Source organism: Fukomys damarensis, unplaced genomic scaffold (genome assembly GCF_012274545.1).
Source record: "Fukomys damarensis isolate Sample0158 unplaced genomic scaffold, DMR_v1.0_HiC HiC_scaffold_16, whole genome shotgun sequence".
NCBI lineage: Eukaryota > Metazoa > Chordata > Mammalia > Rodentia > Bathyergidae > Fukomys > Fukomys damarensis.
Window position 1 is genome coordinate 129,133,964 of NW_022900928.1, and position 27,979 is coordinate 129,161,942.

General features: G+C 51.2%; 1 protein-coding gene across 1 annotated transcript in view; it reads left to right on the forward strand.

The window, feature by feature from the left end:
* Positions 1-27,979, forward strand: part of Armc9 (armadillo repeat containing 9) — an 85,219-nt gene that overhangs the window by 36,803 nt on the left and 20,437 nt on the right. Inside the window, exons 12-19 of the mRNA XM_033764679.1 lie at positions 25-117; positions 3,411-3,501; positions 5,532-5,655; positions 7,351-7,490; positions 8,405-8,481; positions 8,917-8,991; positions 14,078-14,168; positions 17,538-17,590. Of these exons, the coding sequence (XP_033620570.1) occupies positions 25-117; positions 3,411-3,501; positions 5,532-5,655; positions 7,351-7,490; positions 8,405-8,481; positions 8,917-8,991; positions 14,078-14,168; positions 17,538-17,590 (744 nt within the window). The remainder of the gene's footprint in view (positions 1-24; positions 118-3,410; positions 3,502-5,531; positions 5,656-7,350; positions 7,491-8,404; positions 8,482-8,916; positions 8,992-14,077; positions 14,169-17,537; positions 17,591-27,979) is intronic.

Below are 27,979 nucleotides of genomic sequence, written 5' to 3' on the forward strand. Positions count from 1 at the left end.
GTCCTTGTCCTTCGCTCCCTCCAGCGCCTCACCACGTCCCACCCCGGAGAGCAGCGCGAGACGGTGCTGCAGGCCTACGTGAGCAACGACCTCCTGGGCTGTCACGGCTGCCAGCAGGTGCGGGCCAGGCCGGGCAGGGGCTCGGGACAGGACGGGCGGGCCAGGGACGGGAGGCAGGAAAGAATTCGGGCCATTACCAGAAGCAGCTGCTACACACAGGTAGCTTTCTTTTTATTAGTACCCGTTTGTGGTACAAAGCGATTACTGTCGTCATGGGGTACACGTACATACAACGTCTTTAGTTTTTACACCGCCTTCCTCTCCCTCCCGACTGCCTTTTCCCCCCTCCGTCTCTTTTAAAAATTATTTTGTTCTTTATATTTTTCTTTTCTTATATAAGAGAAACCATGCATTATTTAAATGTGTGTGTGATTTATTTCACCTAACAGCATGCATCCATTTTCTTACATGACTCAAGCTTATCCTTCTTTATGGCAGCATAGTACTCCATGGTGTGTGAATACCGTGTTTTATCTGTTTATCTGTGAATGGACACACAGGCTGCTTCCAAGATACAGCAATTAGGAGTTGTGCTGCTCTACACGTGGGTGTGCTCGGACCACTGTCATATGACCACTTTAACTCTTGGGAAGATACTTAGAAGAGTAGCTGGGTTGAATGGAATTTCTTGTTTCAGTTTTTTGAGGAATCTCTGTACTGATTTCCACAGTATGTGTTCTAGTTTACATCCCCCCCAGCAATGCGGAAGACTTCCTTTTTCCCTTGCAGCCTTGCCAGCATTTGTTGTTACCTGAAGTTGTGATCGTGGCCATTCTTTCTGGAGTAAGATGCAATCTTAGTGTTGTTGGTTTTGGGGGCGTTTTTTGTGGGGGGTGAGACAGGGTCTCACTGTATAGTTGAGACTGACCTGGAACTCACTATGTAGCCCAGGCTGGTCTCGAACTCACAGCGATCCTCCTGCCTCAGCCGCCTGAGTGCTGGGATTACAGGCATGCGCCACCACACCTGGCAGATGCAATCTTAGTGTTGTTTTAATTTGCATTTCCTTAATGGCCAATTGTGGTTTTTTGTTTGTTTGTTTGTTTGTTTGTTTGTTTTGCCACCAGGGATCAAACTTGGGCTCTTGCACTTGTGAGGCAGGTGGCAGAACCACTGAGCTCAGTCCCCAGCCCAGTTGGGGTTTTTATTTTGAGAGGGGGAGGTCTCATTTTCCTAAAAGTTCTTTATTGTTCTAGACATTAGTCCTCTCTAGCTGCCGGAAATTTTTTTCCCATTCTGTTGCTTGTCTTTTCACCCTTTTGGTCCTTGGCTGTGCAGAGCGTTTTAATTTAATGTGGTCCCACTTGGTCCCAGTAGTGCAGCTGGGTTTCTGTTCAGAAAGTTGTTGCCTGTGCCTTTGTCTTTCAGAGTTTTACCTATTTTGTCTTCTAGCAGGTTAAGTATTTCTGTTTTCATGTTTAATCTTTGATCCATTTTTATTTCAGTTTAGTATATACGTCTACATTCAATCTTCTGCATGTCAGTAGCCAGTTTTCCCAGCACCAGTTGTTAAAAAGGTTATCTTAGCCAGGGATGTAGCTCAGTGGTGCCACTGCCTGCCTCGCAAGTGCAAGGTCCCAAGTTGGATCCCTGGTAGCAAAAAAAAGAGGTTATCTTAGAGGGATTGAGGGGGAGAGTAGGAAAAGAAGCTATCTTTCCTACAGTATATGTTGTTGGAACTTATATGACCAAGGTCATATAACTGAATATTTGAATTGGGGGGGGTGTTGTTGCTGCTGTGTGTTTGTGTTTTCCAATACCAATACCATGCTGTTTTTATCACTGTAGCTTTGTACTATAACTTAAAGTCTGGAATTGTGATTCCTCCTGCCTTCTCTTGTTACTTAGGCTTGCTTTCACTATTCTAAGTCTCTTCTGGTTCCATATGAGTTTTAGGATTACCTTATATGACCAAGGTCATATAACTGAATATTTGAATTGGGGGGGGGTGTTGTTGCTGCTGTGTGTTTGTGTTTTCCAATACCAATACCATGCTGTTTTTATCACTGTAGCTTTGTACTATAACTTAAAGTCTGGAATTGTGATTCCTCCTGCCTTCTCTTGTTACTTAGGCTTGCTTTCACTATTCTAAGTCTCTTCTGGTTCCATATGAGTTTTAGGATTATTTCCTCTAGTTCCCTAGGGCCATTGGTATTTTGATTGGTGTTGTGTTAAGTCTGCATGTCGGTTTTGGAAGTGTGGCCATTTTGACGATATTGGTTCTGCCTGTCATGTCTGGGGGTGCGCACCACTGCCCCACAGCCAGTGTGGATTGTAAACACCAGTAACAAATTAAAAGAATGAAGCTTAAAACTAGGGAAGACACTTTATTTATAAGGGGAAAAAAAACCAGAAGACAGAAAGCTACCCTGTGAAAGATGAGGGTAAGGGGGCCTGGAAGATGGATACCCCCGGGCCTTGGTCCCCAGCCACCTTTATCATTTAGCAAATGATAAAGACCCTCCCTCCCAGCTCACACCCTGATTTGCTGTCCGGACTGTCACAGATGGACCCCAGGCCATAGGACCCTGACCCAGGGCACAGTCAGTTGCGTGCACGTTCCTAGATGGGCTTTTGTTTGGTTTCTCCCTGCCTGCTTATGGCCTTATCTCTGGAATTTATAGTTTGGTTTAGGAGGAAGCCTTGCACACAAGCTCACTTGGAGTTAGTGGTTAGGTAAGAGGTTTCGTGCAGCAATATAGTGGCCCTGGAGTGGGAGTGTGTGTGTGTATGTGTGTGTGTGTGTGTGTGTGTGTGTGTGTGTGTGTGTGTGTACTAAATGAGAGTTTTCTTTTACGGGGCCTCCGCTTACCTCCTTTGCATGTTCCTGGAGGGTGGGAGTTGAGTGCACCTGGCTCCTCTGCTTCTCCTCTCTCCTGCCATCCTCTGAATTGCTCCCCCACCGTTCTAGTCAGGATTTGCAGAAAGCCTAAGGATGCCCCTACGCTGCCCTTTCCTAGGGTGACAGACCCACATCACCACCTGCCTGCTGCTTCTTCAGCCCCTCTCATTCCTTGGCTGTGCCCCCCACTCCAGCCTTTGAGGAGCAGGGCCGGGCAATGGATCCGAGAGAGCCCCGGCCCTGCGCTGTCTTGGCGGCTGCAGCGCCGCCTCCAGAACTGTGCGGTTCCCTTCTCACCGTCCTTCTGCCTCCGTGACTCCTGCCCTGGGGTTTGCTGGGTGAGCAGGGGTACAGTAGGATGCGTCATGGGTCTCGGCCAAGTCCGTCAGGTGTCAGAGCGAGACTTCCAGGTGCCGTGATGGCTGTTGGTCTGCGTGTTTCCCAGCCAGTGCATTCAGGGGAGGAAGGGAACCAGGAGCCCCCCCTCACCCCGCATCTGTCCCCACAGAGGAGCGGGCTGCAGCTGCTGCATTCCAAGAGCGAGGTGGTCCGGCAGTACGCGGCCAGGCTCATCAACGCCGTGGCGTCGCTGGCCAAAGGTGAGCGCTTGCCCAGGGGACAGAGAGGGCCTGGGAGCCTCCGCGTATGAAAAGGAACCTTCTTCCCGGTGCTCAGGGAAGAGACGATTCTGCCAGCACAGTAACATCAGCTGTATGGGAGGCTGAGGCACCAGTTCCAGTCCCACCTGGGCAGTTTAACAAGACCTTGTCTCAAAAGGAAGAATACAAAAGATCTGGGGATGTAGCTCAGTGCAAAGGCCCTGGATCAAGCCCCAGTACCACCTCTGACCTCACAAAAAAGACACACTTTCACTTTACGCTTACTTAATTCATGTGAAGATGAGTTCTTGTCATATTGTGGTAGCTTCTTTCAGAGCCAATTTTATGGCATTTAGAGTTTATTTTGTAGCCTCTGTTTTATTGAGCTTCCTGGTTTTATATAACAGTATTGCTTGGATTTCTTCCAAGCTTGTAACAGATAATATTTTTTCTGTCATTTCCTACTTTCTACTTAGCACAAAGTAGGGCTGGCAGAATAGTGAAAGCTGATTCTAATAAGCACAGTACCAGTTCCTCCAAGGTGGGGCCAGCTCTCAGACCCAAGGACTGGACAGTCCCCAAAGTGACACGCCACCGTGGCTGAATTCACAGTGATTTTACTCAGTGCTGTGATTGCCCCAAACTTCCTGTTTGTTTGAGTTCTTTTTATTTTATTTTATTTTTCATACTGGGGATTGAACTCAGGACCTTGTACTTGCAAGGCAGGTGGTGGAACCACTGAGCTAAATCCCCAGCCCTCTATTTACTTTTTAAATATTTATTTAAATAGACAGGGTCTCACTATGTAGTTCAGGCTAGCTTTAAACCATTTTAGGCCAGGCTACCCTTGAACTTGCAGTGACCCTCCTGCCTCAGCCTCCCAAGGTTCTGAGACTACAGGCATGCACCACCACGCCTGGCTTGAGCTCTTTTCAACATGAACAAAAGTTTTCAAATTATGAGTACAGGATGTTCTGAAAGTTTGTTTATTCATTTATATGTTTATTATTCCATCTGCCAGGCATGCATGTATTCTAAGACAGGATACTGAGAAGGGTTCAGCTGAAGACCCTGTGGAAGCCTACATCTGGGTAGCGGAGCGTGGTGGCACTAGGAGGCCAGCCTGAGCTATATAGCAACACCCTGTCTCAAAAACAACAAAGCAGGCTGGGTGTGGTGGCGCATGCCTGTAATCCCAGCACTCGGGAGGCTGAGGCAGGAGGATTGCCAGGGAGTTCCAGGCCAGCCTGGACTACACAGTAAGACCCTGTCTCAAAAAAAAAAAAATCAAGCAGGGCATGGTGGTTCTCACCTGTAATCCCAGCATTTGGGAGGCTGAGGCAGGAGAATCGCTGTGAGTTCGAGACCACCCTGGGCTACATGGTGAGTTCCAGGTCAGTCTCAACTACATAGTGAGACCCTGTCTCAAAAAAACCAAACCAAACCAATATAAAACCAACATCAAAAGAATGGTGAGTTAGGTCAGTCTCAACTACATAGTGAGACCCTGTCTCAAAAAAACCAAACCAAACCAATATAAAACCAACATCAAAAGAAAAATTAACATCTCAGTATTGGTGTGGAAGTCACACAGTTTAGTGACCATTCTGGGCTCATCACAGTCTGTGGCTTCCTGAGGATGCAGGCGCATGGCCAGAGCCTACTTAGCTGCCCCCACGTCAGAGGCCCAGGGAGCCACAACAGAGGCCCAGCCCTTTCTCTCCTCAGAGCTGACTGTTTGAGTCATGTCAGGGCTCCCCACAGGTACACGGCAGCGGACTATGCTCTGTTTACAGGAAGAGTCATTTTCTGTTGTTTCTTGGTATTTTGAGACAGGGTCTCCCTGTGTAACCCAGGCTAGCCTTGAACCCTCAGTAATCCTCCTACCTCGGCCTCCTAACACAGGCGTGTGCCACCATGATAATGACTTCTTTTCTGACATGAATGCTGTGCTGCATGTCCAGTTTTCCAAGTGCTGGGGCGAAGCAGACCCATCTGGGCCTCTCCGGTCCTCCCTGGTGTGTCCTCAGGTCGCCTCTACCTGGCCCAGAACATGCAAGTGCTTCGGATGCTGGAGGGCAGGCTGAAGGAGGAGGACAAGGACGTGGTCGCCCGTGAGAATGTGCTCGGGGCCCTGCAGAAGCTCAGTCTCAGGTGACAGCCAGGCCTGGGCCACGGGGGCTCCAGGGAATCAGGCTGTGCTTGGGAGCTTACTCAGCTCCGGGGCAACCCGGGAGGCAGGCGACATTTCCTGTGGGAGAGGCGGGTCGGGGCTTCTGGGTGAGGCTGCAGGGACAGGGCAGGTCCTGCAGTGACAGCGCCTCTGCACTCTCCTGGTGCCCCCAGCCCTGGTGCCAGGCGCTGGCTGTCCCTCCCATGAACAAAAGCCCCAGGGTGCTCCTGCCTCTCACATCCGAGTGTACAGTGGCCCTGTGGGGTCCCAGATGCCTCCTGCCCCCTCTGCTTGCATCCCACAGCCCGACACGGTCTCCACCAGAGCCTGGTGTGACTGGAGACGCCTAGCAAGCAGCCGGTGGAGAGGCCTCTGTCCCCCGGGCTCTGTCGAGAGCCCCAGAGCCGTGCGGTGGCAAGCCAGGCGTCTCGGTAGACTGCAGGGCCGTCGCCCACCACCGCGGCCTAATTTCGGGCACTCAGAGCATTTCCTGAGCCGTCCTCCCCCCACCAGGACCACAGCTACCGGCCTGGCTGTTCTCCAGGCTCGTCCCCATGAGGTGGCCCGGGTTTTGTGCCTCTGTTGCCCCACACCGTTCAGATCTGCTCGTGCGCTGCGTCTCGTGTGTCCACTCGTCAGCTGGTGGCCATTTGGGTTTTCAGGGGTTTTTTAATGTTTCTGGGGCTTCACACTGAACTGCATCCCCAGTGCTTCTTTTAAGTTTTGGTTTTTTGGGGTTTTTCCTTTTTTTTTTGGTACCGGGGATAGAACTCAGGCCCTTGCACTTGCAAGGCAGGTGACGGAACCACTGAGCCGAATCCCTGGCCCTAAATTTTTATTTTGACACAAGATCTAAGTCACCAAGTTGATGAGGCCGGGCTTGAACTTGGGATCCTCCTGCCTAAGTCTCCAGAGTAATGGGATTAGAGCCGTGAGCGCCACACCCGGCAAACCATCGGTCCTTTTGCTCTTTATATTTTTTCTTTATTTTCATACAGTTTATAATGGGTAACCAAATTATAAAGAGCTTATAAAGATTATAAAGAGCTTATTTAAAAATTATAAAGAGCCTATTATAAAGAACTAAATAATAAAAAACTAAATCATAAATTATACATTACAGTTTAGATAAAAATCTTTTTCAAGAAGTATTTCTTTGGGCCAGTACCTTTGGTGAAGTAGACTGAAAATTATCAATATATATCCATTCAAATTGTTTTGTTTCTTTGATTTTCAAAGATCTTCCCGCCTCAGCCTCCCAAGTGCTGGGATACAGGCGTGCGCCCCCACGCCAAGCCAAATATCCATTCAATATCTAGAGTAATGCTCTCTGTTAGTAATTAGCATTAGTAATGCTAATTCTAAATATGAAAAAGGACACTCCCGGAGCCTGAGGCCTCCTTACTACCTCAGAATTCACTGTCTCCCTGGCCCAGGGGTCCGAACCACCAGTGGTACCTGCTGGACGTCCCATGGGACAGTGTAGGGCAGTCCCGCGGGTGCGGGTGCGGGTGGTTGACAGAGTGTGTTAAGCTCCTTACCGCACCGCTACTCAGCGGAGGATTTGCGGTGCTGTGGCTGTGTGGCGGCCCTGTGGGTGTGGCAGGAACAGGCCTCGCGGCTGATCTGCAGCCAGGTCCTCAGGGCGGCTCCTGCTCACCACTCCTGTGTGCTAGGCGCCCGCTGCAGACCGCGATGATCCGGGATGGCCTCGTCCTCTGGCTGATGGACGCGCTGCGGGAGCCCGACTGCCTGTCCGACTACACGCTGGAGTACGCGGTGGCCCTGCTCATGAACCTGTGCCTGCGTAGTGCAGGTCTGTGCGGGGCGGGGCCGGGCTACAGAGGGAGGGAGGGAGGGTCCTTTGGAGATAGCGCAGGAGGCAGGGCCTTGGAGGAAAGGCTCTGTACCTGCAGGCCCCGCCCAGAAGAGGGAATTTCAAGGTTGGGAATCACTCTGGGTGTCACGTCATCCCAGCACTTGGGAGGCTGAGGCAGGAGGATCGATGCAAGTTTGAGGCCAGCCTGGGCTACATAGTGAGACCCCATCTGAAAAAACAAAACCCCGAGAGAGAAGAGTGTCCCCAGTATTCCTCAGTGTGCCACATACCCTGCCGGTGATCACTCCCGCCCCCCAGCTGAGGGTTCTCGCTCGGGCCTCACACGCAACTTGCTTCGCTGAGCTGAGGCAGTGGCCTTAGCATCCCTGCCTGGCGAGGGGACAGAGGGCCTTCGTTCCCTGAGATGCAGAGCCAGAGAGAGGCAGCCCCTGCCAGAAGGTCTGTCTCAGGCTGGCTCTGGCCCCTGAGCCACCTCCCGGCGTGCTGACTGAGCCAGTGACAGCTCTCTCAGTCTTCTGCTCCGAAGGAGCCTCTGCCCAAAGCCCCAGGTTTTAAACTTGCGAGACCGTGAGCAGCTCGCTGGTGGTGATCCAGGGTGCGCTGTGATTTCTGCCATGGTGGCCTGGCGCTCGGGACAGGACCTTGCTCTGCAGCGGGTGACACCGGAACCAGCCGTGCCCAGTGTGGGACAGCACCCCAGCCCCCAGTCCGCGGGGCTCCACGCACCTACGCCTGGGTGTCCTTGGCCCAGCCTTTGAGGGCAGAGTGGATTCCCTGTCTTACGGAGGAAGAGCCTGAGACGCCACTGGTTCAGTGACTTCCCTGGGCCACAGAGCAGGTCCACCCACCTGGAAGCTGCTTCTGAGTTGGGATGTGCCGTGTGTCCCCAGGGAAGAGCGTGTGTGCCAAGGTGGCAGGCCTGGTGCTGAAAGTCCTCTCGGATCTCCTCGGGCACGAGAATCAGGAGGTACGGGGCCGGGGCTCCTGAGGGGACCCTGCATGAGGACCAAGGCAGTGTGACCACGGCCTCTGGGGCAGCAAGCAGCCTGGGCAAGGTGGGGGTCAGGGCAGAGGTGCCCGGCAGAGGCAGGTGGGTTTGGGAGTTGACGCAGCTGCAGTGTAGCGCAGTGCGGCCAGGGCGGCTCCTCGGGCGGGCAGGGGGATCGGCAGAGCCATCTGGGATGCCAGGGGTGTGGCACCTGTGGGTCGCAGGAATGGCTTCCGAGGCAGAGAGGGCTGGGTTTTGACTTAGCTGTAGCTGTCACTGGAAGGTGCAGGCAGCAACCTCTGCTGTTTGAAAGCACACATCCTAGGCTCAGCTGGGCCAAGGCAGCGGTGGTACCCACTAACTGAGCTTGCAGTATTTGAAGACTGCAAATGACTGCTTTTTACCCTCTTACAGATACAGCCGTATGTGAATGGAGCTCTCTACAGCATCCTTTCCATTCCGTCCATTCGGGAGAAGGCCAGAGCGATGGTAAGAAAATGTGCTGATAATCCTGGCTTCTCAGGAGGCTGAGGCAGGAATGTCCCAAGTTCAAGGCTAGCCTGGAGAACTAAGCAAGGCCTTGTCTCAAAACAAAAAGGACTGAGTCAGGGATTTAGCTCAGTGGTTCCACCACCTGCCTCACAATGGCAAGGACCTGAGTTCGATCCCCAGTACCAAATAAACAAAATAAGTAAATAAATAAAGGGCTGGGGATGGAGCTCAGTGCAGAGGCCCTGCGTTCAATCCCCAGTATCATAATGAAAGAGCGAAGGAAGGAAGGGAGTCAGGAAAATGTGCCAAGCCATGCAGGGGCTCCATCAGCCCCCGTGGTGCCCTGGCTCAGAGCTGTGGAAGCCAGGACTGCCCGGACTGGGCTCTGAGGACTGGACTCTTCTCGTAGTTCATGGGCTCCATGTTTGCTATTTCCTGGGGAGAGAGCCGAAGGGGGCCCCTGAATCCACGGTGTTAGGACATCTCTGTCAAGTTTATTTTTTACAGTGTCATAGATGAGCGGCTAGCAGCCAATCAGATGAGACAAGCTGCAGGATTATACACCTCCCAGTGCCTGGGTTGCTCGACACAGCGTGAGCGCACTGTTTAATGAATGACTTCATGTTGCTTGTATTTGAAGCAAAGCACATGTGTCAGGTGACTAGTTTGAGAGAGCAGATGTCTCTTGATCAGCAAAACCACCAAGGTTTGGTCTTTTGCCTTACACCGTGGGAAACCAGGGTAGCGGGGTTGCTTTCCGTGTGTATACATTTAGTTTGGAAGGTTGAAGTGTGTTTTCTTTCCACACTCGAGACCACAGGCTACATCCAGCTTGAGACCAAACAGAACATCCTTTCAGTTCTTGTTGCCTGCTGAGAAGAATTACTGCATCTTCTCCGTGGTCACCCAAATTATGTCATCACGTGTCCCAGAGACAAAGGTTCATTTAAGAACCGCTCTGCGTGACTGCTGCTTGAACTTCATTTAAACCCAGATCTGCCTTTTTCAGTACAGAGCAGAGGAAAAGAAACTCGATTAAATTGTGCACCTCGGCAGGCCAGCTGAAGAGGAAGAAGGGCAGAGCGCTAAAGAGTGCTTGCCCAGCGTGTGTGAGGCCCTGGGCTCCACACTCAGCGACACACATACACGCGCACGCACACACACACGCACACACACTGAAAGGCAGCGGGAAGTAGACAGCTGTCAAAGGGGCGGGGATGCCAGGGGGCAGGGAGCTTGTGAGGAGCGGTCCGAGGTTGAGAGCAGGACCAGGAAGCCCAGGAGAAAGCAGGGGTGGGGGGAGAAGGGCAGAGCCTCAGGGCCTCGGTGCCCGAGCTGGGACATTGGTGCAGCACAAGGCCCGGGAGAAAAGGAGGAGAAGAAAGGCCAGGTGATAGGGACAAAATTTGGTGAACAGCATAGGCATAGCCATGTTTAACTTTAAGAAGAAAACTGGGATCGTGGAGACAAAAGTCTAAGTCTGGGCTTCTGCAGAGCCGGGTGCTGGCCCGCACTCCGGCTTCCCTGTGGCTGCTGACTGCACAGCGACCCCGTGCCTGCCCCGGGCCCGGGCCTCAGCAGTGAAAACAGAAGCAGCCACAGTGTCCAAGGAGAGAGGCCCTGCTAACAAAATTATGGTGCTTTTGCTCAAAATAGTAATAGTAAAAAAAAAAAAATAGTAAAATATCATAAAAATATAAGAGCTCTGGGTTTGCAACTGGATAAAACATTTGTGTGTTTATGGAAAGTGACAGAACATACAAACAAAAGTATATTAGTTCCAAATGCTGTTATGCTGGATATTTTTTGTTTTGTTTATGTGTGTGTGTGTGTGTGTGGTGTGTTAGCTTTCTGGGTTTTTTGTTTTTTGGTCTTACTATGTATTTCAGGCTAGCCCTGGACTCGCTGTGTAGCCCAGACTGGCCTCAGGCTCATGGTGATCCTCCTGCCTCAGCCTCCTGAATGCTGGGATTATAGACTTTTGCCAGCATGCCCAGCTGTACTGGTCTTAGCGGGGTGTGGGGGCTGAGTCCACTCTAAGTGCCTAGCTGGTGTCTGTCACCAGCCTGTGCCTTTGGGCCTGGGCTTGGCCAGATCCGTGTGGGACTCTCGCTAGGAGGATTATTACAGCGTTCACCATTTTTGGAAAGCAGTTTCAGTAGTGGTATAATAATCATCAAAAATGTTCCCATTTTTGCCTGGTAATTCTGCTTCTGGAGCCCCACATGCAACGTGACCAGTTTTCTGTGTCCACTGCAGCATTACCAGCTGCTTTGGAAAATGGGACACAACCTAAGCGCCCAGCTTTAGGAGATGAGGAGGTTGGACTGGAGAGGAGGAAGGGGAAGTAGTTAAGAGCCCACACTGCCTGGGTCCTGCTTGGCTCCTGGTTTAACCTCTCGCCTCACCCGTTTTCCATCCCCACTGGGGGGATTGGAGTAGCACGCAAAATACACACCCAGTGTGCACCTGACGCAAGCAAGCATCCAGACAGGTCTCAGCTGGGGTCGTTACTATAGCCGCTACTGTTCTATAATTATAGCTACTGTGACCAGTACCATTTTGTAAAATAAGTTTGCATTGACACATAAATTTTAAAAACAGCACTGTGAGCCGGGCATGGTGGCGCACGCCTATAATCCCAGCACTTGGGAAGCTGAGGCAGGAGGATCACTGAGTTCAAGACCAGCCTGGGCTACATAGTGAGTTCCAGGTCAGTCTCAGCTACATAGTGAGACCCTGTCTCAAACAACAAACAACAACAAAAATAAATAAATAAATAAATAAATAAAATTTAAAATTAAAAATAGCATTGTGTTCATCAGTGTGACCTCAGTGATGTAAAACAGTCCCCACAGAGGAAGGAAATACCTCTGAATGCTCAGTTACCTGTAGATGGGGGCTTGTAAGAGGTCGTTATTCTTTTCTTGTATATTGTTTATACATTTTCTGCAGAAAACCTATATAACTTTCCTAACTGGTGGGAAATACTTATATCTACCTGATATTTGAATTTCTAAGGGGAGCGCGTCCCTGGGAGACCTGTGGCGCTGGAAGAGTCATTTAGGCCGGGACACAGCGCAGGGTGGGAGAGATGAGCAGTCGGGCCAGTGCTGGCCACACTCCAGCCCTCCTCTCAAAAGAATTCTGCGCAGTATTTTCTCTCTTAACTGCCGTAACACAAACTCGGTCTTCTGAGTGAGGACAGCTTGAGAGTCCCCACTCCAAAACGGAAGAATCTGGAATGCTCTGCAGTCCAGAACCTTGTGAGCACAGGTGGGAAACCGCAAGTGCAGAACCCTACATCATGAAACCTTGCTTCGTGCACAAACTGACACCGTGGCTGTGTGTAAGGTGTTCGTGCCTCGTGAGTGCCTCTGGCCTGGATGCCTTCCCACGGTATCTCAGTACGCACAGGCTAATGTTCCAAAGCCCGATCGCACCCGGCACACTGTGTCCTCATTTCCTGCACGAGCCTGGTACCGGGCCTGCTGTAACTGTCCCCTCCCCATCTCCCGAGACATTTTTATTTAGCCCAGGTTATCTGAAGCAACAAGTTACTACTTTCAGGATAAAACGTTGACATTTTTATGATTTTTCATTTCTACAATTTAGATTAAACATTAGTTAATATATATGGTTTTTTAAAAATGAGCAGAACTTCTCACTGGAGTGTTTTCTATTAATAATCCTCTTTACAGAGCACTTCCTTGTTTATTTTCCAGGTAACTGTGGAACTAGAGATATACAAAACAGTAAATGAGAATAAAAAGATCTTTAAAGATATGACTGGGTAATCACTTGCAAGATAAGCGGGCGCGCCTGAATGAGCTCTTTGTCCCTTTCCTTCCTCTGTTGACTGTCCAGGATGCCGCGATCCTCTGCTGGCCGGTGATCCCTGTGGTCCTGGGTGCACAGGGGCCGGTCACGGCACTGTCCCTGGGAGACACCCTCCTCCTCCGGACCCTCACCTGGGGGGACACGGAGTGTCAGGGACAGCTTGGTGCGAGACAGAGACGTCGAAGTCTGCTGTCCTGCAGCATACGGTCCCGTGCTGCTCTCCCCTTTGTGTGCCTGTCTAGCTCTGCCGCAGGGAAGGTCTTTGGGTCTATGTCCTGTACCCTCCTGTGCTCTTCTCCCCCTGCTGTCCCCGAGGTGGCACCTTGTTCATCCCTGTGGCTTCAGCTGCACTTTAAACCCCTGCCAGGCCCAGCAGCTCCCGGGTGGACTCAATGCTGGTTTGTAGGTATAATTTGCATGCAGTGCAACACACAGGCCTTGTATTCTGAGGAGCATGCCGGCTCCATGACTAACACCCAGTCGTGCTGCGTCTCCTCAGAATCTCCTGTCCACTCCTGGTGTCGCACTTGCTTTGTGTGTGAGGGGACAGGCTGGGATCCTGGAGGCTCGTGTAGCCGAGGAGTCCCCTCCTCAGGATTTGGGCACAGTTCCATCAGGGTTTTCGAGTCACCAGGTCCGTCTGTCTGTCAGCACCTCCAGGCTCGGCTTCCTGGTTCCGGCTCATCATAGACTTGGGGGACAAGGAAGCGTCTTCAGCTCCAGCCCCGCAGGGAGAGGACTGTGACTGTGTCTCTGCTTGTGTCTGACCCCCTTGTTTCCCCACAGTCCCCTCAGCCAGTGTGGAAAACTCTGCTGTCCACACACCACGACAGCGCGGCCCCCACGGTGGAGATGAGTGCAGGTCTCCTGAGGAGAGCTCTGTTTGTTCTTACGCTTCTCTAAGCAGATGGTTCCACCTTGCAGACTCCCTATTTGGCCTTAAAATCCAGATGGCGGCGTATAAACGTAGGGAACACACAGGGAAAGAAAGCACCTCCCCCGACGACATACTGCCAGAAGGAAGGGCAGTTAGCAGCAATTTCATTTTTGCTAAATGTTGCAGAATTTATAAGGAAGGGTATTCAACGAGAAAGAGAATGACTTCCCTGTGGATTACGAAAAGGACGTGAAGTCCCCGGGGATTCTCACTGCACACACCCTCTCCGGCCGCACTAGGGACTCTGGGGTCGGATGAGGACCCCGCCCCGTGTGCCGCAGTATTCACAGTTTCTCTGCCTTGCAGGGCATGGAAGACATCCTGCGCTGCTTCCTCAAAGAAGGCAACGCGGAAATGACCCGCCAGATAGAATTCATCATCAAGCAGCTCAATTCCGGTGAGTGTCGCCCGACCCTGCGGTCGCCATGCGCCGTCAGAGCCTCACGGGCTTCCTTGGCGGGGCTGTGAGCTCGCAGACGAAGTTCAGCCATGTCCTCGAGGCCAGGCTGTGCAAAGATTAACCATCTCTTTATTGTCCTATAGATACGCAGCCAATAAAAAAAGGGTTAAAAGCAATTTCAGAAGCACTTCCCTAACCTTGTAACTTCTCTTTACGGGCCCTTCCCAGGCCTCCCTAAATCCTGTCCCCCTCCGTCTGCCCGGTGACTTCCCAGGGCCTAGGGTCAGCTCATGTGGCAGATGCCAACCTTTCCAGCACCGTGGGAGAGAATGTCCCTGTCCTCATCCCTCGTGCTCACCCCAGAAGCGTGTGTGCCGGTCAGCTGTCCTTTCCATCCCGCTTCCTCCATCACCATGACAACTCAGGCCCACCCTAAGCTGGGGCCTGGCCAGGGCAGCCTGAGGTAGCAGGGTGCTGGGGAAGCAGCCGGCACAGAGGCCTCTAGTGCTGCCAGCATCTGGGGCCGAGGCTGGCCATCACCTGTGTCCCTCTGCACCTGGGAGACCCAGAAGCTCACGGCTGGTCTGTCTTCCGCTCCCAGGTGGCTCCATAGCGGCCCAGCTGGAGGGAGTCTGGGGCTCCTGACTAAGGGGTGGCTAGGGCGAAGGGCCAGGGCTTTGAAATCGTTGCCCCTTGTGGCCCCATTTCCATTTGAATCCCCTCCCCTTCAGTTCTCACAGAGCAAGAATAATTCATCCCAAGCTCAGGTGGGCAAAAAAATAGAGCTTCATGCTCTTCAAGAACTTTGGCTGCAACCCTGCATCCTCATCTGGCATAGAAACATGACATGAAGCCAGACCTGCCTCAGTCCTGGCCCAGGCTGCCCCCGGGAGTGCAGAGCCCTCCTCCAGGCTGGCAGAGGCCGCCCTGGCCACATCTGGCTTGGGATCTTCTGCAGGCCTCCCCTCTGGCAGCCCGAGCAGGTTGCGGGCCCCACTTGCTCTCTGGCCCACGAGATGTCATCTCTCACACGAATCCAGCTCGCACCAGCGTGCCAGAGGGTGATGGGAGGAGACAGCTGCCACCTCTGTGAGGTATCACTTTGCCGGACATCGTGGGCAGAACTGCAGCTGTGCAGCCCTGGTGTTCTGGAAGGCCCGGAAATGCCCACTCTGGGACTTCCTGTTCACACGGGCTGAGAATATTTCTTTTTTCATCTCTAATTCATAGGTAGTCGCACTCTTTTTTTTCTTTCCGTATTTTTGAGGCAGGGTTTTGCTGTGTAGCCCAGGCTGGCCTTGGATTCAGAGCAGTCCTCCTACCTCAGCCTCCCCAGTGCTGGGATTTTAGACCTGCACCACCACCCCGGGCTAAAGTCGCCAAACTACTCTTTACCCATGGGTCAGAGGCTGGATCCAGAACTGCTTGCCCAGGAGGCTTCTCCTTTGAAACGAGATTTCTAAGTCATTGCGCAGTCGATGGATGACCAGGCAGGCGCACACCCCATGCACACCTGTCACCAGTGCCCCGTCCAGGCGGACCTGGGGAGGGCTCCTGGGGACCTCTGTCCCTTCCTGTCCTCGCTGGGAACCCTGGGCCGAGTGCAGGTCGGCACTGCGTCCCTGGCTTAGGACACGTGAGGTGGTCTAGGACATCGCTGCTGTCTCTGCCCTCTTGCGCCATAGTGAACTGGCAGCCACGGGCCGGGTTTTCATGTGTTCAGGCCCAGCGTCAGTCCTCCAGCACTGTTTTTCCAGTACAGTTTTCAGCTCCTCAAGTGCGAAGCTAGAAGTAGATTTTCAGAGCCCAGCCCCACAGGGCGGGCTGGTGAGGCCGGGAACAGGGAGTGTGCAGCCCACAGCGGCCCAGAGCACAGCGCCAGCCCAGGCGTGGGGAACCGGCAGACACCGCTGGTCACGGAGGAGAGGAGGGAGGCGCCCGCTGGTGGCATCCAGCATCTTGAGGAGGGGGGGGTGTCACTGCGCCACTCGGGGACAGCCGGGGCACGGCTGCCCGAGAGGAGGGCGCTGCCCCATCCTGGGGCCCGGGCGGAGCTCGCAGCACGGCTGTCTCGAAAGCCACTTCCTCAAGGTGACGTGGAGTCACCGTTTGTGTGTGGCAAAAAGCGAGCGCGCAGGACCTCAGGCGGGCGCAGAGGGACACAGTGGCCGGTGCCTGCTGTGGCTCCTAGGACTGCCGCTCCCTGGCAGCGGGAGGCCTGGGTGTGTGGGAATCTGGGGACAGATGTCAGAGACCCGCTGGCCTCGCACAGCAGTCGGTGGCCACCTCTGCCTTATGGGGCGGCAGGAACCTGCGTGGCTCCCACTCTGCAAGGCCCAGAGTTTGGTTCCCCGGCGCATCTGCCTGGCCTCTTCTACATTAGCTGAGCCATCTTAACTTAGAGCCTCGGGTCCCTTCTTCCTCCTGCTTCCGTCTCACTTCCTGCCTTCTCCAAGTCTTTCTCTACCTTCATGTCTTGACTTCAAGAAACAAGTGCTCATAAGGAAGGGGCAAGCCAGGTGTGGTGGTGCAGGCCTGCAATCCCAGGGCCCCAGGAGGCTGAGGCAGGAGGTTTGCAGGTTTGAAGCCAGCCTGGGCCACTCGTGAAATCATGTCTCAGAATTTAAAATAGAAGAGGTGGAGGGACTGGACTAGAGCTCAGGGGTTGGATTCCCTGGGTTCGATCCACAGGATGCCAAAAAAAAAAAAGTAAAAGGAAGATATAATAGGGACCCAAGAAGCAGTAGGCCAGGTGCCCTGTCCCTAGAGCCACGTGACCAGGGTGGGAAGGGTCCCCGAATGGTCACCCCCTCCCTGGCTTTGTCACCCAACCCCTAGGTCTTGGGGCTTGGGAGCAGACTCAGTAGGAAACTCAGCTCCCCATTTACATGGAGAGGACCACAGGCAATGCCCTTGTCCCCTCTCCTCACAGGCTGGAGGGTGACCTGGTGTGTTCTGAGTACATGAAGCCACACCTGTGCAGTGCCACACTGTAAATATTTTCTTTCCCTCTCCAAAGTTCCCTCGAGCTGTATGTTGGCTTTTAGTTTTTCCCATGCTACTCTAAATGTATTCTGATAGAAGCAGAGAGATTTGTTAAAAATTGCTAACGATAACATTAATGACGCAAATGTAATCCCAACACTTTGGGAGGCTGAGGCAGGAAGATCTCCTAAAGTTTGAAACCGGCTTGGAATACATAGTGAGACCTTCTCTCAAATAAATAAATCAATAGGTTAAGAGGCTGAAGTGGGCATGACCCAGAGTGGCAGCGACTGTTCTCATTGTCACTGGATTAGCAGTGCCTGGATTCGCTGACTGAGGGTCCCCTGGGTTCTCTGTTACCTACTGATCTTTCCTTTGCAGAAGAGCTGCTGGACGGTGTTCTTGAGTCTGATGACGAAGAGGACGAAGATGAGGTAAGGCAGCCGCTCCGGAAGCTGGGGTCCCCGGGTGGAGGAGGCCTTGCTCCTCCATGTGTCCTCAGTTCCTCAGCAGCCCGGGGGGCTCTGTGGCCGGCACTTGGGGTCTCTGTGGCAGCCGCCAGTGTCCAGGCACCTGTCGTGGTCCAGTGGCCCAGCCTGGCCCTCTAGGAGGGAAGTGCCTAGGGCTCCTGTTCCCCCGGGCTCGGAGGGCTCAGGACATTGGGAGCCAGTGGCAAACATGTCCCAGATGGGGCAGACGGGACAGTGGGAGGCTGCAGGGCTGCAGTGACCGTGTCTGCAGACTGACCGCATCCACGGATAGCAGAGGTGCGTCGTCACCAGCCTGTGGGATTTTAGGACACAGAAAGATAAGTGTTGTGTGTCGTGACTCCCATGGTGTGAAGGGGCACGGCCTGTTTCTACCACTTGGCTCCCTGGTGCATGGCAAAGCCAGCCACCTGGGTGGGCTTTCCTTCTATTTTTTGTTTTTTTAAGATAGACTCTCACTGGGTAGCTCAGGATGACCTCAAACTGGAGATCCTCCTGCCTTGGCCTCCAAGTACTGGGATCACAGGCGTGTATCACCAAGCTGGACTCTGTGTTCTTTTGATACGGGTTTCCTCAGCTGCGGCAAAGCCACCTCCCGGGTGCTCAGAGCAACAAGGCTGGGAGGCCGATGGGTGCTGTCTCCAAAGTGGTGTGAAGGGCAGCGGCTTGGGAACGTGGGTTCTCAGGCGACAGGAGTTGTGCTGTTTTCCCTGCAGGGAACTAGAAAGGGCAGACAGGCTCTCCTGTCCCATCCTCGTGGGGACACACGTCTTGCCCTCCTTCTGTGTGGGGCTTCAGAAAGTCCTGAAGTGACTGTTGGAAGGTCCTGCTGTTTGGGCGAGCAGTCATACAAACATGGACGAGGGAGGATGTATTTTTATTTGAGCTGCAGTCTGTCCGTTTAAAAAAATGGTTCAAAATCTGGGCCATTGTGGCACACACCTGTGATCCCAGCACTCTGGAAGGCTGAGGCAGGAGGATTGAAAGATTGAGCCCAGCCTGGGACAAATTAGCAATTTAGCAAGGCCCTGTCTCAAAGTAAAAAATGTAAAAAGGGCTGGGTGGAGCTCAGTGCAGTTCTGATTCAGTGCAGCCGGGTTTTTGCTTCCTGAGGCTCAGTTGGGAAGACCTGCCTTCTGCCCCAGGCCTGCTCCTGCATGCTGTTCCCTCCATGGGCAGCAGGTGGCACCAGCATTCACCCTGGCGTGCTTCCCAGGCAGCTGGGTGGGACAAGGGCAGAGTTTGGTCCCCTGCGGCACCCTGGCTTGAGGGCACACAGGCTGGCTGGTAATAAAGTCTGCCTTAGAACAGGGTTAGCTGATTACCTCTGTAATGGAAATCAGGAAGGCTTTGGGCCTGACAGGACTCTTGTTCTGTTTCAGCCCGTCTCTTCTGCCACTCTAACACAGAGGACTGTTGAGGAGCCTGTGTTCCCATAGGACTAGGTGTGCACACTAAAATTTGGAATGCCGTACAATTCACCAGTTGTTAAATCTTTCTGCAGATATTTAAAAATATGAAAATCACTCAGGAGGCTGAGGCAGGAGGATCGCTGCAAGTTCGAGGCCAGCCTGGGCTACATAGTGAGTTCAAGGCCAGCCTGAACTGCATAGTAAGATCCTGACTCAAAACACAGAAAATCCGTGAGAACCATTGTCAACTCAAGGCTACACACACACACACACACACACACACACACACACTTTTTTTTTTTGTAATGGGGATCAAACTCAGGACCTTGTGCTTTTGAGGCAGGTATGGTGCCACTGAGCTAAATCCCCAGCTCTCAAAGCCATATTAAAGCAGGCATCTGTGCCCAAAGGCCATGGCCACCCACCCCAGAGGGAACCCAGGCCAGGCAGCAGTACTTCTCTGAGTTACGTTTGAGTGAATGATTACATTGTTTGGTACCAATAATTTTTCCTTATTGTGGCCAAAATTTCTTGTACCTCTATTCTTCCCCTTTACCTGTCACCCTGTGGGGATGTTCAGTTTGCTTCGGCTTTTGTTTTATTTTCGCTACTAATTCTTTTGTTTCTGCATTGTGAGGGGAAATTCACTTGGCCCAGCAGCTGTGGCTAATGGTGGGAACTTCTCTTTGGAAGCCGCTGAAGTCTGTGGACACGGTCAGACAGCGAGGCCTTCATTTAGGTCCTGCAGCTTTTTCTCACCCATCGTGATAACTAGGATTTTTGGCAGATTCCTAGATGAGGGAGGAGAAAAAAAGAAAGGATGGGCTCTTTGGTGAAGGGAAACTTCTCAGAACCATTGTAGCAGTGACACTCCTGTCCCCGTCCATGTGACAGCTCCGAGAGACAACAGAATTATTGTCAGGGCCTTAGAGTCAACCTCATTTTCTTAGCAGCGCAAAATATTTTTAACTTACTGCTTAGACCCAACACACAGATAACGAGGAGGACGTCGCTGTTGTGAGCTGGCTGCTTGGTGACGTGGCGGCACAGCCCGGGGTGGTGGGAGCCAGGGTGAGCCCACACTGCCTCGATCGCCCTGCCTCTGTTTTTTCTCTGAATTTCTCAGAGTCCTGAATTCCTCAAATGTGAGGAGACTCAGTTAAACCTGCAGACACACCCACCTCTGTACTAACGGAGACATCATAGCCTAGAAACGTGGCCGTCCTGATTTGACTTGAAAGCATGGAGAAAATCAGACAGTGAGCAGAACCGTGCTGAAAAACCAAACACATAAACACAGGGGCGGGTGGACGGGGGCGGCTCCACCCAGAGTGTTACTAACGGTGCTGAGGGGCCCAGGGTGCAAATTCCTCAAGCCTGGGAGGTGAGAGAGAGTGGGAGGCTGAGGCGGCACAGAGGCACCTGCTGTTCCTTCATGTGCGTTCCCGGGGAAGGGCCACACTGGAGTGCAAAGGTAGCACTCATAGCGCTGCTCTACCCACACCTGGGAGAGGCCTTGGGCACTTGGGAGGCTGAGGCAGGAGGATCACCATGAGTTTAAAGCCAGCCTGGGCTGGGCTACAGAGTGGGTTCAAGGCCAACCTGAACTACATACTGAGAACCTCAACAAAAACAACAACAAAAATGGAAGAGAACTCAGTGTATCAGCTGCAGCCGAGGAGGCTGCCATGCAGGGCTAGAGGTGGGACCATGAGGCAGAGGAAGAGGGGTTCTCATTCTTTCCTAAATTGCTTCTTGTGCTAGCTTGGCCCGGCGGCCTCAGGGAAGTAAAAGTCATCATCAGCCAAGCTTGGAAATGCTCACTCCGGAGGGGACGGCTGCCCTTTCAGGGCTCACACGCATTGCACCAGACACGTGTGTACCAAGGTCCTTTAGCCAACACATGCGTGCGTCACCCAGGGCCCAGGCAAGTGACGGGCTCAGGAGCCTGGTTTCCTTGTCCCACGGGAAGGTGAGGTCCCCTGTGTCCAGCTCCTAAGTGGCTGCAAGTGTCAAGGAAGGGCTTCCTGTTCTCATCCACAAGACTGGTTTTAAGACAAACATTCCCCCTTCTTAACAAAACAGGTTTCAGTGCCAGCTGAGGCCAGCGATGGACAAGGACTTGACAGGCCCACATAGGTGACAATCATGTGACCCGCACTTTCCTTCTGTTCGAACTTCTGTAATCCAGAAGTCATTCATTATTTATTGAGCAAATATTTGAGGACCTTGACATATCATTGTCCTAGAAAATAATAAGGAAAAGGATGCAAAAGCTAAATCTGCAGACAGGTTTGTGGTTTAGAAGATTCCTGCTCTTGACGAGAGCCGTTGGCTCTGCTGCTCACAGCAGCCTGTGGGGGGCGCCCTGACGGTTCCTCATCGGCCAGGATGCAGAGAGCGGCCATCAGGTGGTCCCACCGGGGTACAGAGTCTTCTTAATTTTGCAGTAACAGACACACTGCCATGAGTTCCCCTCAGAATGCTCCCTCACTTCAAACACGCTCAGCCCATGGTTCTCACCAGTTGCGGCCGCAGCTTTGAAAGTCCTCTTTCGTGAGAGTGTCTTTGGTTTTTCTGTCTCAGCTGCCTCCATGCCCGGCATTGACTCCAAATGTTAACCTTTCATGGTCGTTTTGGCTTGGGTGTGCGCGCCTGATCCAGTGAATTGGGTAGATGAGGACACACAGGCCCGTTCTTACCATGAGCGGCGGCGGCGGCAGCAGCAGCAGCATTCACCGTACGTTTGATCACAGCTCATAAAGACACTGAGGAAAGAAGCCTGCAGAGCTGCTTCTGAAGGTGGCGAGAACATGGGACAAGGATGTTCAAAGAAAGGGAAAAATTTTGAAGGAGATTCCTGGCGATGTGCCTTTGACCGCAATAAGTATTTTAAACGTGTAAGCGTTCACTGTGTATTTTGGTCACCCCTGTCCACAGGCACACAGAGCACAGGGAGTGCTGTGCGCCCCAGACTCAGGCTGAGCCCCTCCTGGGTGCGTGTGTGTCCCGTTTCCTATAAGGCGCACGTGGAAGGCACATGTGGGTGCACGTGTCCGTCTGGGTCCTGGTCCACGTTTGTTTTAGACTGAGGTGGTGTGGATGTGGACACGCGCATGAATGCATGCAACAGTACTGCCTTTTCCCCTCCTTGATATTCTTTGAAAATCCCTCTATGTCAGCCAGTATAGTTGATCTTCTCAACCTACAACTGTGTACATTTTGACTTCTTCAAAAAATGCTGCCCTTATTTACTGGAGCTGTATGGCTTCTCTCTCTCTCTCTCTCTCTTTTTTTTTTTTTTTTTTTTTTTTTTTTTTGAGACAGGGTCTCACTTTGCAGTTCTGTCTGACTTTGAGCTCACTATGTAGCTCAGGCTGGCCTCAAACTCAAAGCGATTCTCCTGCCTCAGCCTCGTGAGTGCTGAGATTAATAGGAATGCGCCACCATGTCCAGTTTATAGCCTTTTCTGATAGCTAGATTCTTGGATGCCACTTCAAAACTGGACAGTGAAAGCTTATTAAGGTGAGTTGCACTGTGGAATCAAACACCGTAACAAAAAATGTTATACTCCGTTTACTGAACTCTCTTGATCTGTTTTACATTTTAATTTTATTTTCTGATTTTCCAGTTGTTTGTTGGTAGCATATATTGACATATTTGATTTTATCATATTGGTCTTATGTCCTTCACCTCACTGAATTATTCACCATATGAGTTATTTGGTTTTGTGTCATGTTTTGGTGTAGATCCCTTAGAATTTTCTATATACAGTGCCATGAGTAGCAGGGTGTGGTGGTTCACACCTATAATCTCAGCGCTTGGGGAGGCTGAGGCAGGAGGATTGGTGGGAGTTCAAGGCCAGCCTGTGCTACATAATGAGTTTGGGGTCAGCCTGAACTACAGAGCCAAGAGCCTATCTAAAAAAAAAAAAAAAAGACCATGAAACAGTGAGTAGAGATAATTTTTCTTCCTTCCCAATCTAAACCCCAATTTGCTTGTTTTAAAAATTGTTTTTCTAACTGCCCTGGCTAGAACTTGTAGTCTAGAGCTGAAGAGCAGCAGGGAGAGCCAGCGCCTGTGCCTCACTCCCGATGTCAGGGACTTTTCAGACCCCTCCAGTGTGATGTGAGCCAGGCACTTTTCCCAGATGCTCCGTACCGGGTTGAGAAAGTTGTCTGTCCCTAGTTTGCTGAGCATTGAGTTCTGTCAGCTGTTCTTCTACATCAGTTGGTGTGACTGACTGGGTTTTCGTTCACACTGTTAACATGTGGTGTGTTACACTGAGTTTCAGGGGCTGGGCCGCCCTTACACCCTGGCTCCATCCCTCTTGCTCTCGATTTGTAGCCCTTTTCTTTCTTTTTGGTATTGAGGATCAAACTCGGGACCTTGCACTTGTGAGGCAGGCGGTGGTGGCACCACTGAACTAAATCCCCGGCCCTGTCGCCCTTTTCTTATTGATAGATTTGGTTTGCTAGTGTTTTGCTGACTTTTTGTCTCATTCTTCATAAGGGAGATCCGTCTGTAGTTTGTGATGTATTTGTCTGATTTTGCTGTCAAGAGAACACTGGCCTGTTAATGTGAGTTAGGAAGAGTTCCCTCCCCTTGCATTTTTTGGAAATTTTTGTAAAGGATTGTTGATTCTGCTTTAACGTTTGTAGAATTCACCAATGAAGCCATCTAGACCTGGGGTTTTTTCTGCAGGAGGTCTCTCATCACCAACGTGATCTGTTTATTCATTATAGGTCTGTCTGTTTAGTTTTTTAATCTCTTCTTGTGCCTGGTGTGGTGGTGTACACCTCTCAGCACCTGGGACGCTGAGGCAGGAGGATCAACATGAGTTTAAGGCCAGCCTGCGCTGCACAGAGAGACCCTGTCTGAAAGGAAACAAAACTCTGTCATTTGTGTCTCTTTAGGAATTTTTTTCCCCCGTTTCTTTTCTTTTTTTGGTCCCGGGGATCGAATTCAGAACCTTGCACTTGTGCGGCAGGGGTGGAACCACTGAGCTAAATCTCCGGCCCTTGAGCCAGTCTCACCAAGCCTCTGCCTCAGTTTCCCAGAGGACTAGCGTTACAAGTGTGCACCGCCATGCCCGGCCTATTGCCCTTTTTTAAACCTCTGTTTCATCTATCTGTAATCTTTTCAGGGGGTTGGTTTTTTGAGACAGGGTCTCATTATGTAGTCGAGACTGACCTGGAACTCACTGTGTAGCCCAGGCTGGTCTCCAACTAACAGCGATCCTCCTGCCTCAGCCTCCCCAGTGCTGGCGCCACCACACCCGGCTATCTATCTCTAATCTTTGTTGTTTCCTTCCTTCTGCTGGTTTCAGATCTGATATGCTGCTCCTTTTCTGGTTGGTTAAGGTGCAAAGTCAAGTTGCTGGTTTGAGATCTTTTCCCTCTTACGGGGACAGTTGTAGTTGTCTGCCCCCTCTCACCACTGCTTGGGAGGCATCCCTAAGTTTGGTGGCTTGTGCTCTCATTTTCACTTGTTGCTTCGTGATCTTCTCTTTGACCCCTGGGTAATTTCAGGTTTTTTACAAAGCTCTGAGGAGAGGGGTGTCGGTTACTGAGCAAGTTCTCAGATAAAATAAAGATGAACCTGGTGAAGCCAGCACAGTGGCACTAGGAAATCACCAGAAAGATCACACAGGGACAGCGGAGCCGAGCTTCCAGGGTGCTCCAAACCTGCTGATTTTCACGGCCTTGAGCTGCTGGTTGGAGGGGTGGTTTAAATACCATGATATTTTCTGTAGTTATGGACAAGCAGCCACTGAATAAACACTCCTGAGCTGGGTGTGGTGAATAAACACTCGAGGCAGGTGTGGTGGCGCAAGCCTGTAATGTCAGCTCTCTGGGAGGCTGAAACAGGAGGATTGCAAATTCATGCCCAGTCCAGGCAGTGTAGAGAGTCTGTGTCTCAAAATAAACTTCGAAAGGGACAGTGATGTAGCTCAGTGCAAAGGCCCTAGCTTCGACCCTTAGTATCACCTAAAAGAGAAACGAAACAAACCCCTCAGATTGTTGTAAGCCTTAGTTAATTTCCAGAGAAGCTTAAAAGTGAAGGAAGTTGATCTTTGACAGTGTTTGCTGGGGTTCTCAGGGCTTTTTGGAGGGGAGTTTACGAATTTCTAACTTCATAGTTCCTGCTGGCTACTCGCCTCTCTTACACCGTTCATAGCACCTTTATCCAGGCTTGAGCTTGTATTACTAAGAAGCAGACATTTGGAAAACATCAGTTTACCCAATTTTACAGTTCTTCCAGGTGGTGACCCGCTTCATTTCAAGCATCCAGAATATTTGCATTCATTGATATCACCACCAATTTCAGCAGGAAAGTCCTAAGCTATTGGGAAGCCGTCAGGTTAACAATGGGAGTTATGAGATTTTTCAAAATCCTTGATTTCTCTTGAAGGTTTACATTTTAATACTGCTCACAAATAGTATCAGTTGCTTCCTTGACATGATAAGCTCATTCGTTTTCTGAGAAACTGTGAGACACACACACACACACACACACACACACACACACACACACACACACACACGTCTAAACACACACACACACACACACACACACGTCTGAATAATTAGCCGTCAAGGTCTCAGTATGTCCTTCAGGCTGGCCTTGAACTCAGGGTGATCCTCCTGCCTCAGCCTCCTGAGTGCTGGGATCACAGGTGTGCGCCACCATGCCTGGCTCAGTTTGTCAGTCTTTTTTACAAGGAGAACTGGTGCTCCTTAAAAAGGACTGGTTCAGCCCGCAGCTACGATGCTGTTGCAGGGCGGAAGTCCTTTATCTGTCTGTCCTGGCTTGTGACATTAGAAAGATGGACTGCAGGGGCCAAGATTTAATACCATCAGCCGCTCCTGCTTCCTCAAGGACATTGGTAAAGGAAGCCTTGCCCATCTGCTGCCATCCGCCTTTGTTGCCATTGGCTTCACCCATGGCTGGATTTGTAACCTGTGCAAATGTCAGCGGTGTGGTCGTCCAGGACAAACCAGGAAAGTCATAGAAGGCACCCAGCACACATCCGTCACTCCGAGTGTGTACACAGGAGCCCTTTGATGGTCAGTTTCCAACGACCCGGAGTGACACGCACGAAGCTGTGAGTTCCGCAGCATTTTCCGTGCTGCTGTCTGCAGGACGGGACGGGCGTCCTCTCACGGAAAGGAGGTGTCAGCCGTGACGTCCCCACTCCCTTTCCATCCGGTAGCGTCGGCCCCGTGGGACCGGTGTGTCTGCTGCTGAGGCCAAATCAACACGGTGACTTCGATGCAAGTTTCTTCAGGGTCTGGAGCTTAAGCATTTTTGTGGAGGTGGATAATTTTAGATTCACAGAGAAGGCATGACAGAGAACTCCTGCATGCCTGCCTGTAACTCGGGCACTTTTCAATTTCTACTTTGGAGCGTTTTTTGTTTAACTTTGGAAAGCTTTAACGTTTTTTCTTTATTTTTAAAGAACTCATCGCATCTTGTTTAAATATTCAAATCCTTTTTTGTTGAACTCCCAAGGGTCACTCTCAACATTACATTGCAGTCTAACTCATAATACTGCTCAGATATGACCTGCTGTGTACGTTACAATAAGATAAATTATTAACATCGATAAAAAGCAAAAAGAACTTTCACATGTTTTTATCTTTTACTTGCAGTTTGTCACCCAGGTCCTCTGGAATAGACCCCTCCCTTCCAGGAACTAGATCCCTCCTCCCCAGCCCACAACTAGCTGGGATTTTCACTGGGATTGCACTGACTCTGTAGATCATTAAAATGTATTAGTCCATTTTGCAGTATACAGTGATTGCACGTCGTGGGAGTTGGTGCATGTTCGTAACAGATTTTCTTTCTTTTACTTCCCCTCCCGCTCCTGTCCCTCCCTTCTCCTTGTATCTCTTGGTTCCCTTCCCAAATACAAAAGATCTGTCTCCCTGTTTCTATAGATTATTTTGGGGAGAACTGATATCTCTTTTTTGCTTGTTTTTTTGTTTTTTGAGACAGGGTCTCATTATATAGCCCTGGCTGGCCTCAAACTCACAGGGATCCTCCTGCCTCAGCCTCTCAAGAGAGGTGGGGTTACAGGTGTGTAGGTGTGTGTGTCACCATGCCCGGCTGCTGATAACCTTTATTAAGAGTGTTCCATTCTGAGATCATAGTATGTCCCCTTTAAGGTCTTTTTATGCTGTACTTCAGATCTAATACATACGACTTAAATCACTGCTGTTTACCTTCTATTGTATCCAGAATCATCCAAGGAATGATTAATTCAAATGTGTGTCAGGCTCAGGATGTAGCTCAATGGTTCCGCCGCCTGTCTTGCAAGCACAAGGTCCTGAGTTCAATCCCCAGTACCAAAAGAACCTAAAATGTGTGTTAATTCAAATGTGAATCATATGAAGGGACTGATCAGTGCAGTGGGAACAGTGCAATGGCCAAGTGAGTGCTTTTTTAAGAATTCAGGCCTAGGCTGGGGATTTAGCTCAGCACCACCACACCTGCCTCACAAGCACAAGGTCCTGAGTTCGATCCCCAGTACCAAAAAAAAAAAAACTCAAGCCTAGATGTGGCTGAGTGTGGCTGTGCTGGACAGTAAGGAAACACAGCTCTGCAGCTCCAGCAAAGGGAAGCCAGACAAAGGTGACCGGGGCTGGAAAGACACTGAGTCTACAAAGAGGACTAAATACAACAGGGACAAGCACCTTGGAACCATACAGGCCCATGGCACCTCGACAGTCTTCCAAGTGACAGTGAAGACCCTGGGTAAGGCGACAATAAAAAGTGACAAGGCCAGGCATGGTGGTGCACTCCTGTAATCCCAGCACTCAGGAGGCTGAGGCAGGAGGATCGCTGTGAGTTCGAGACCAGCCTATGTTACATAGTGAATTCCAGGTCAGTCTCAACTACATAGTGAGACCCTGTCTCA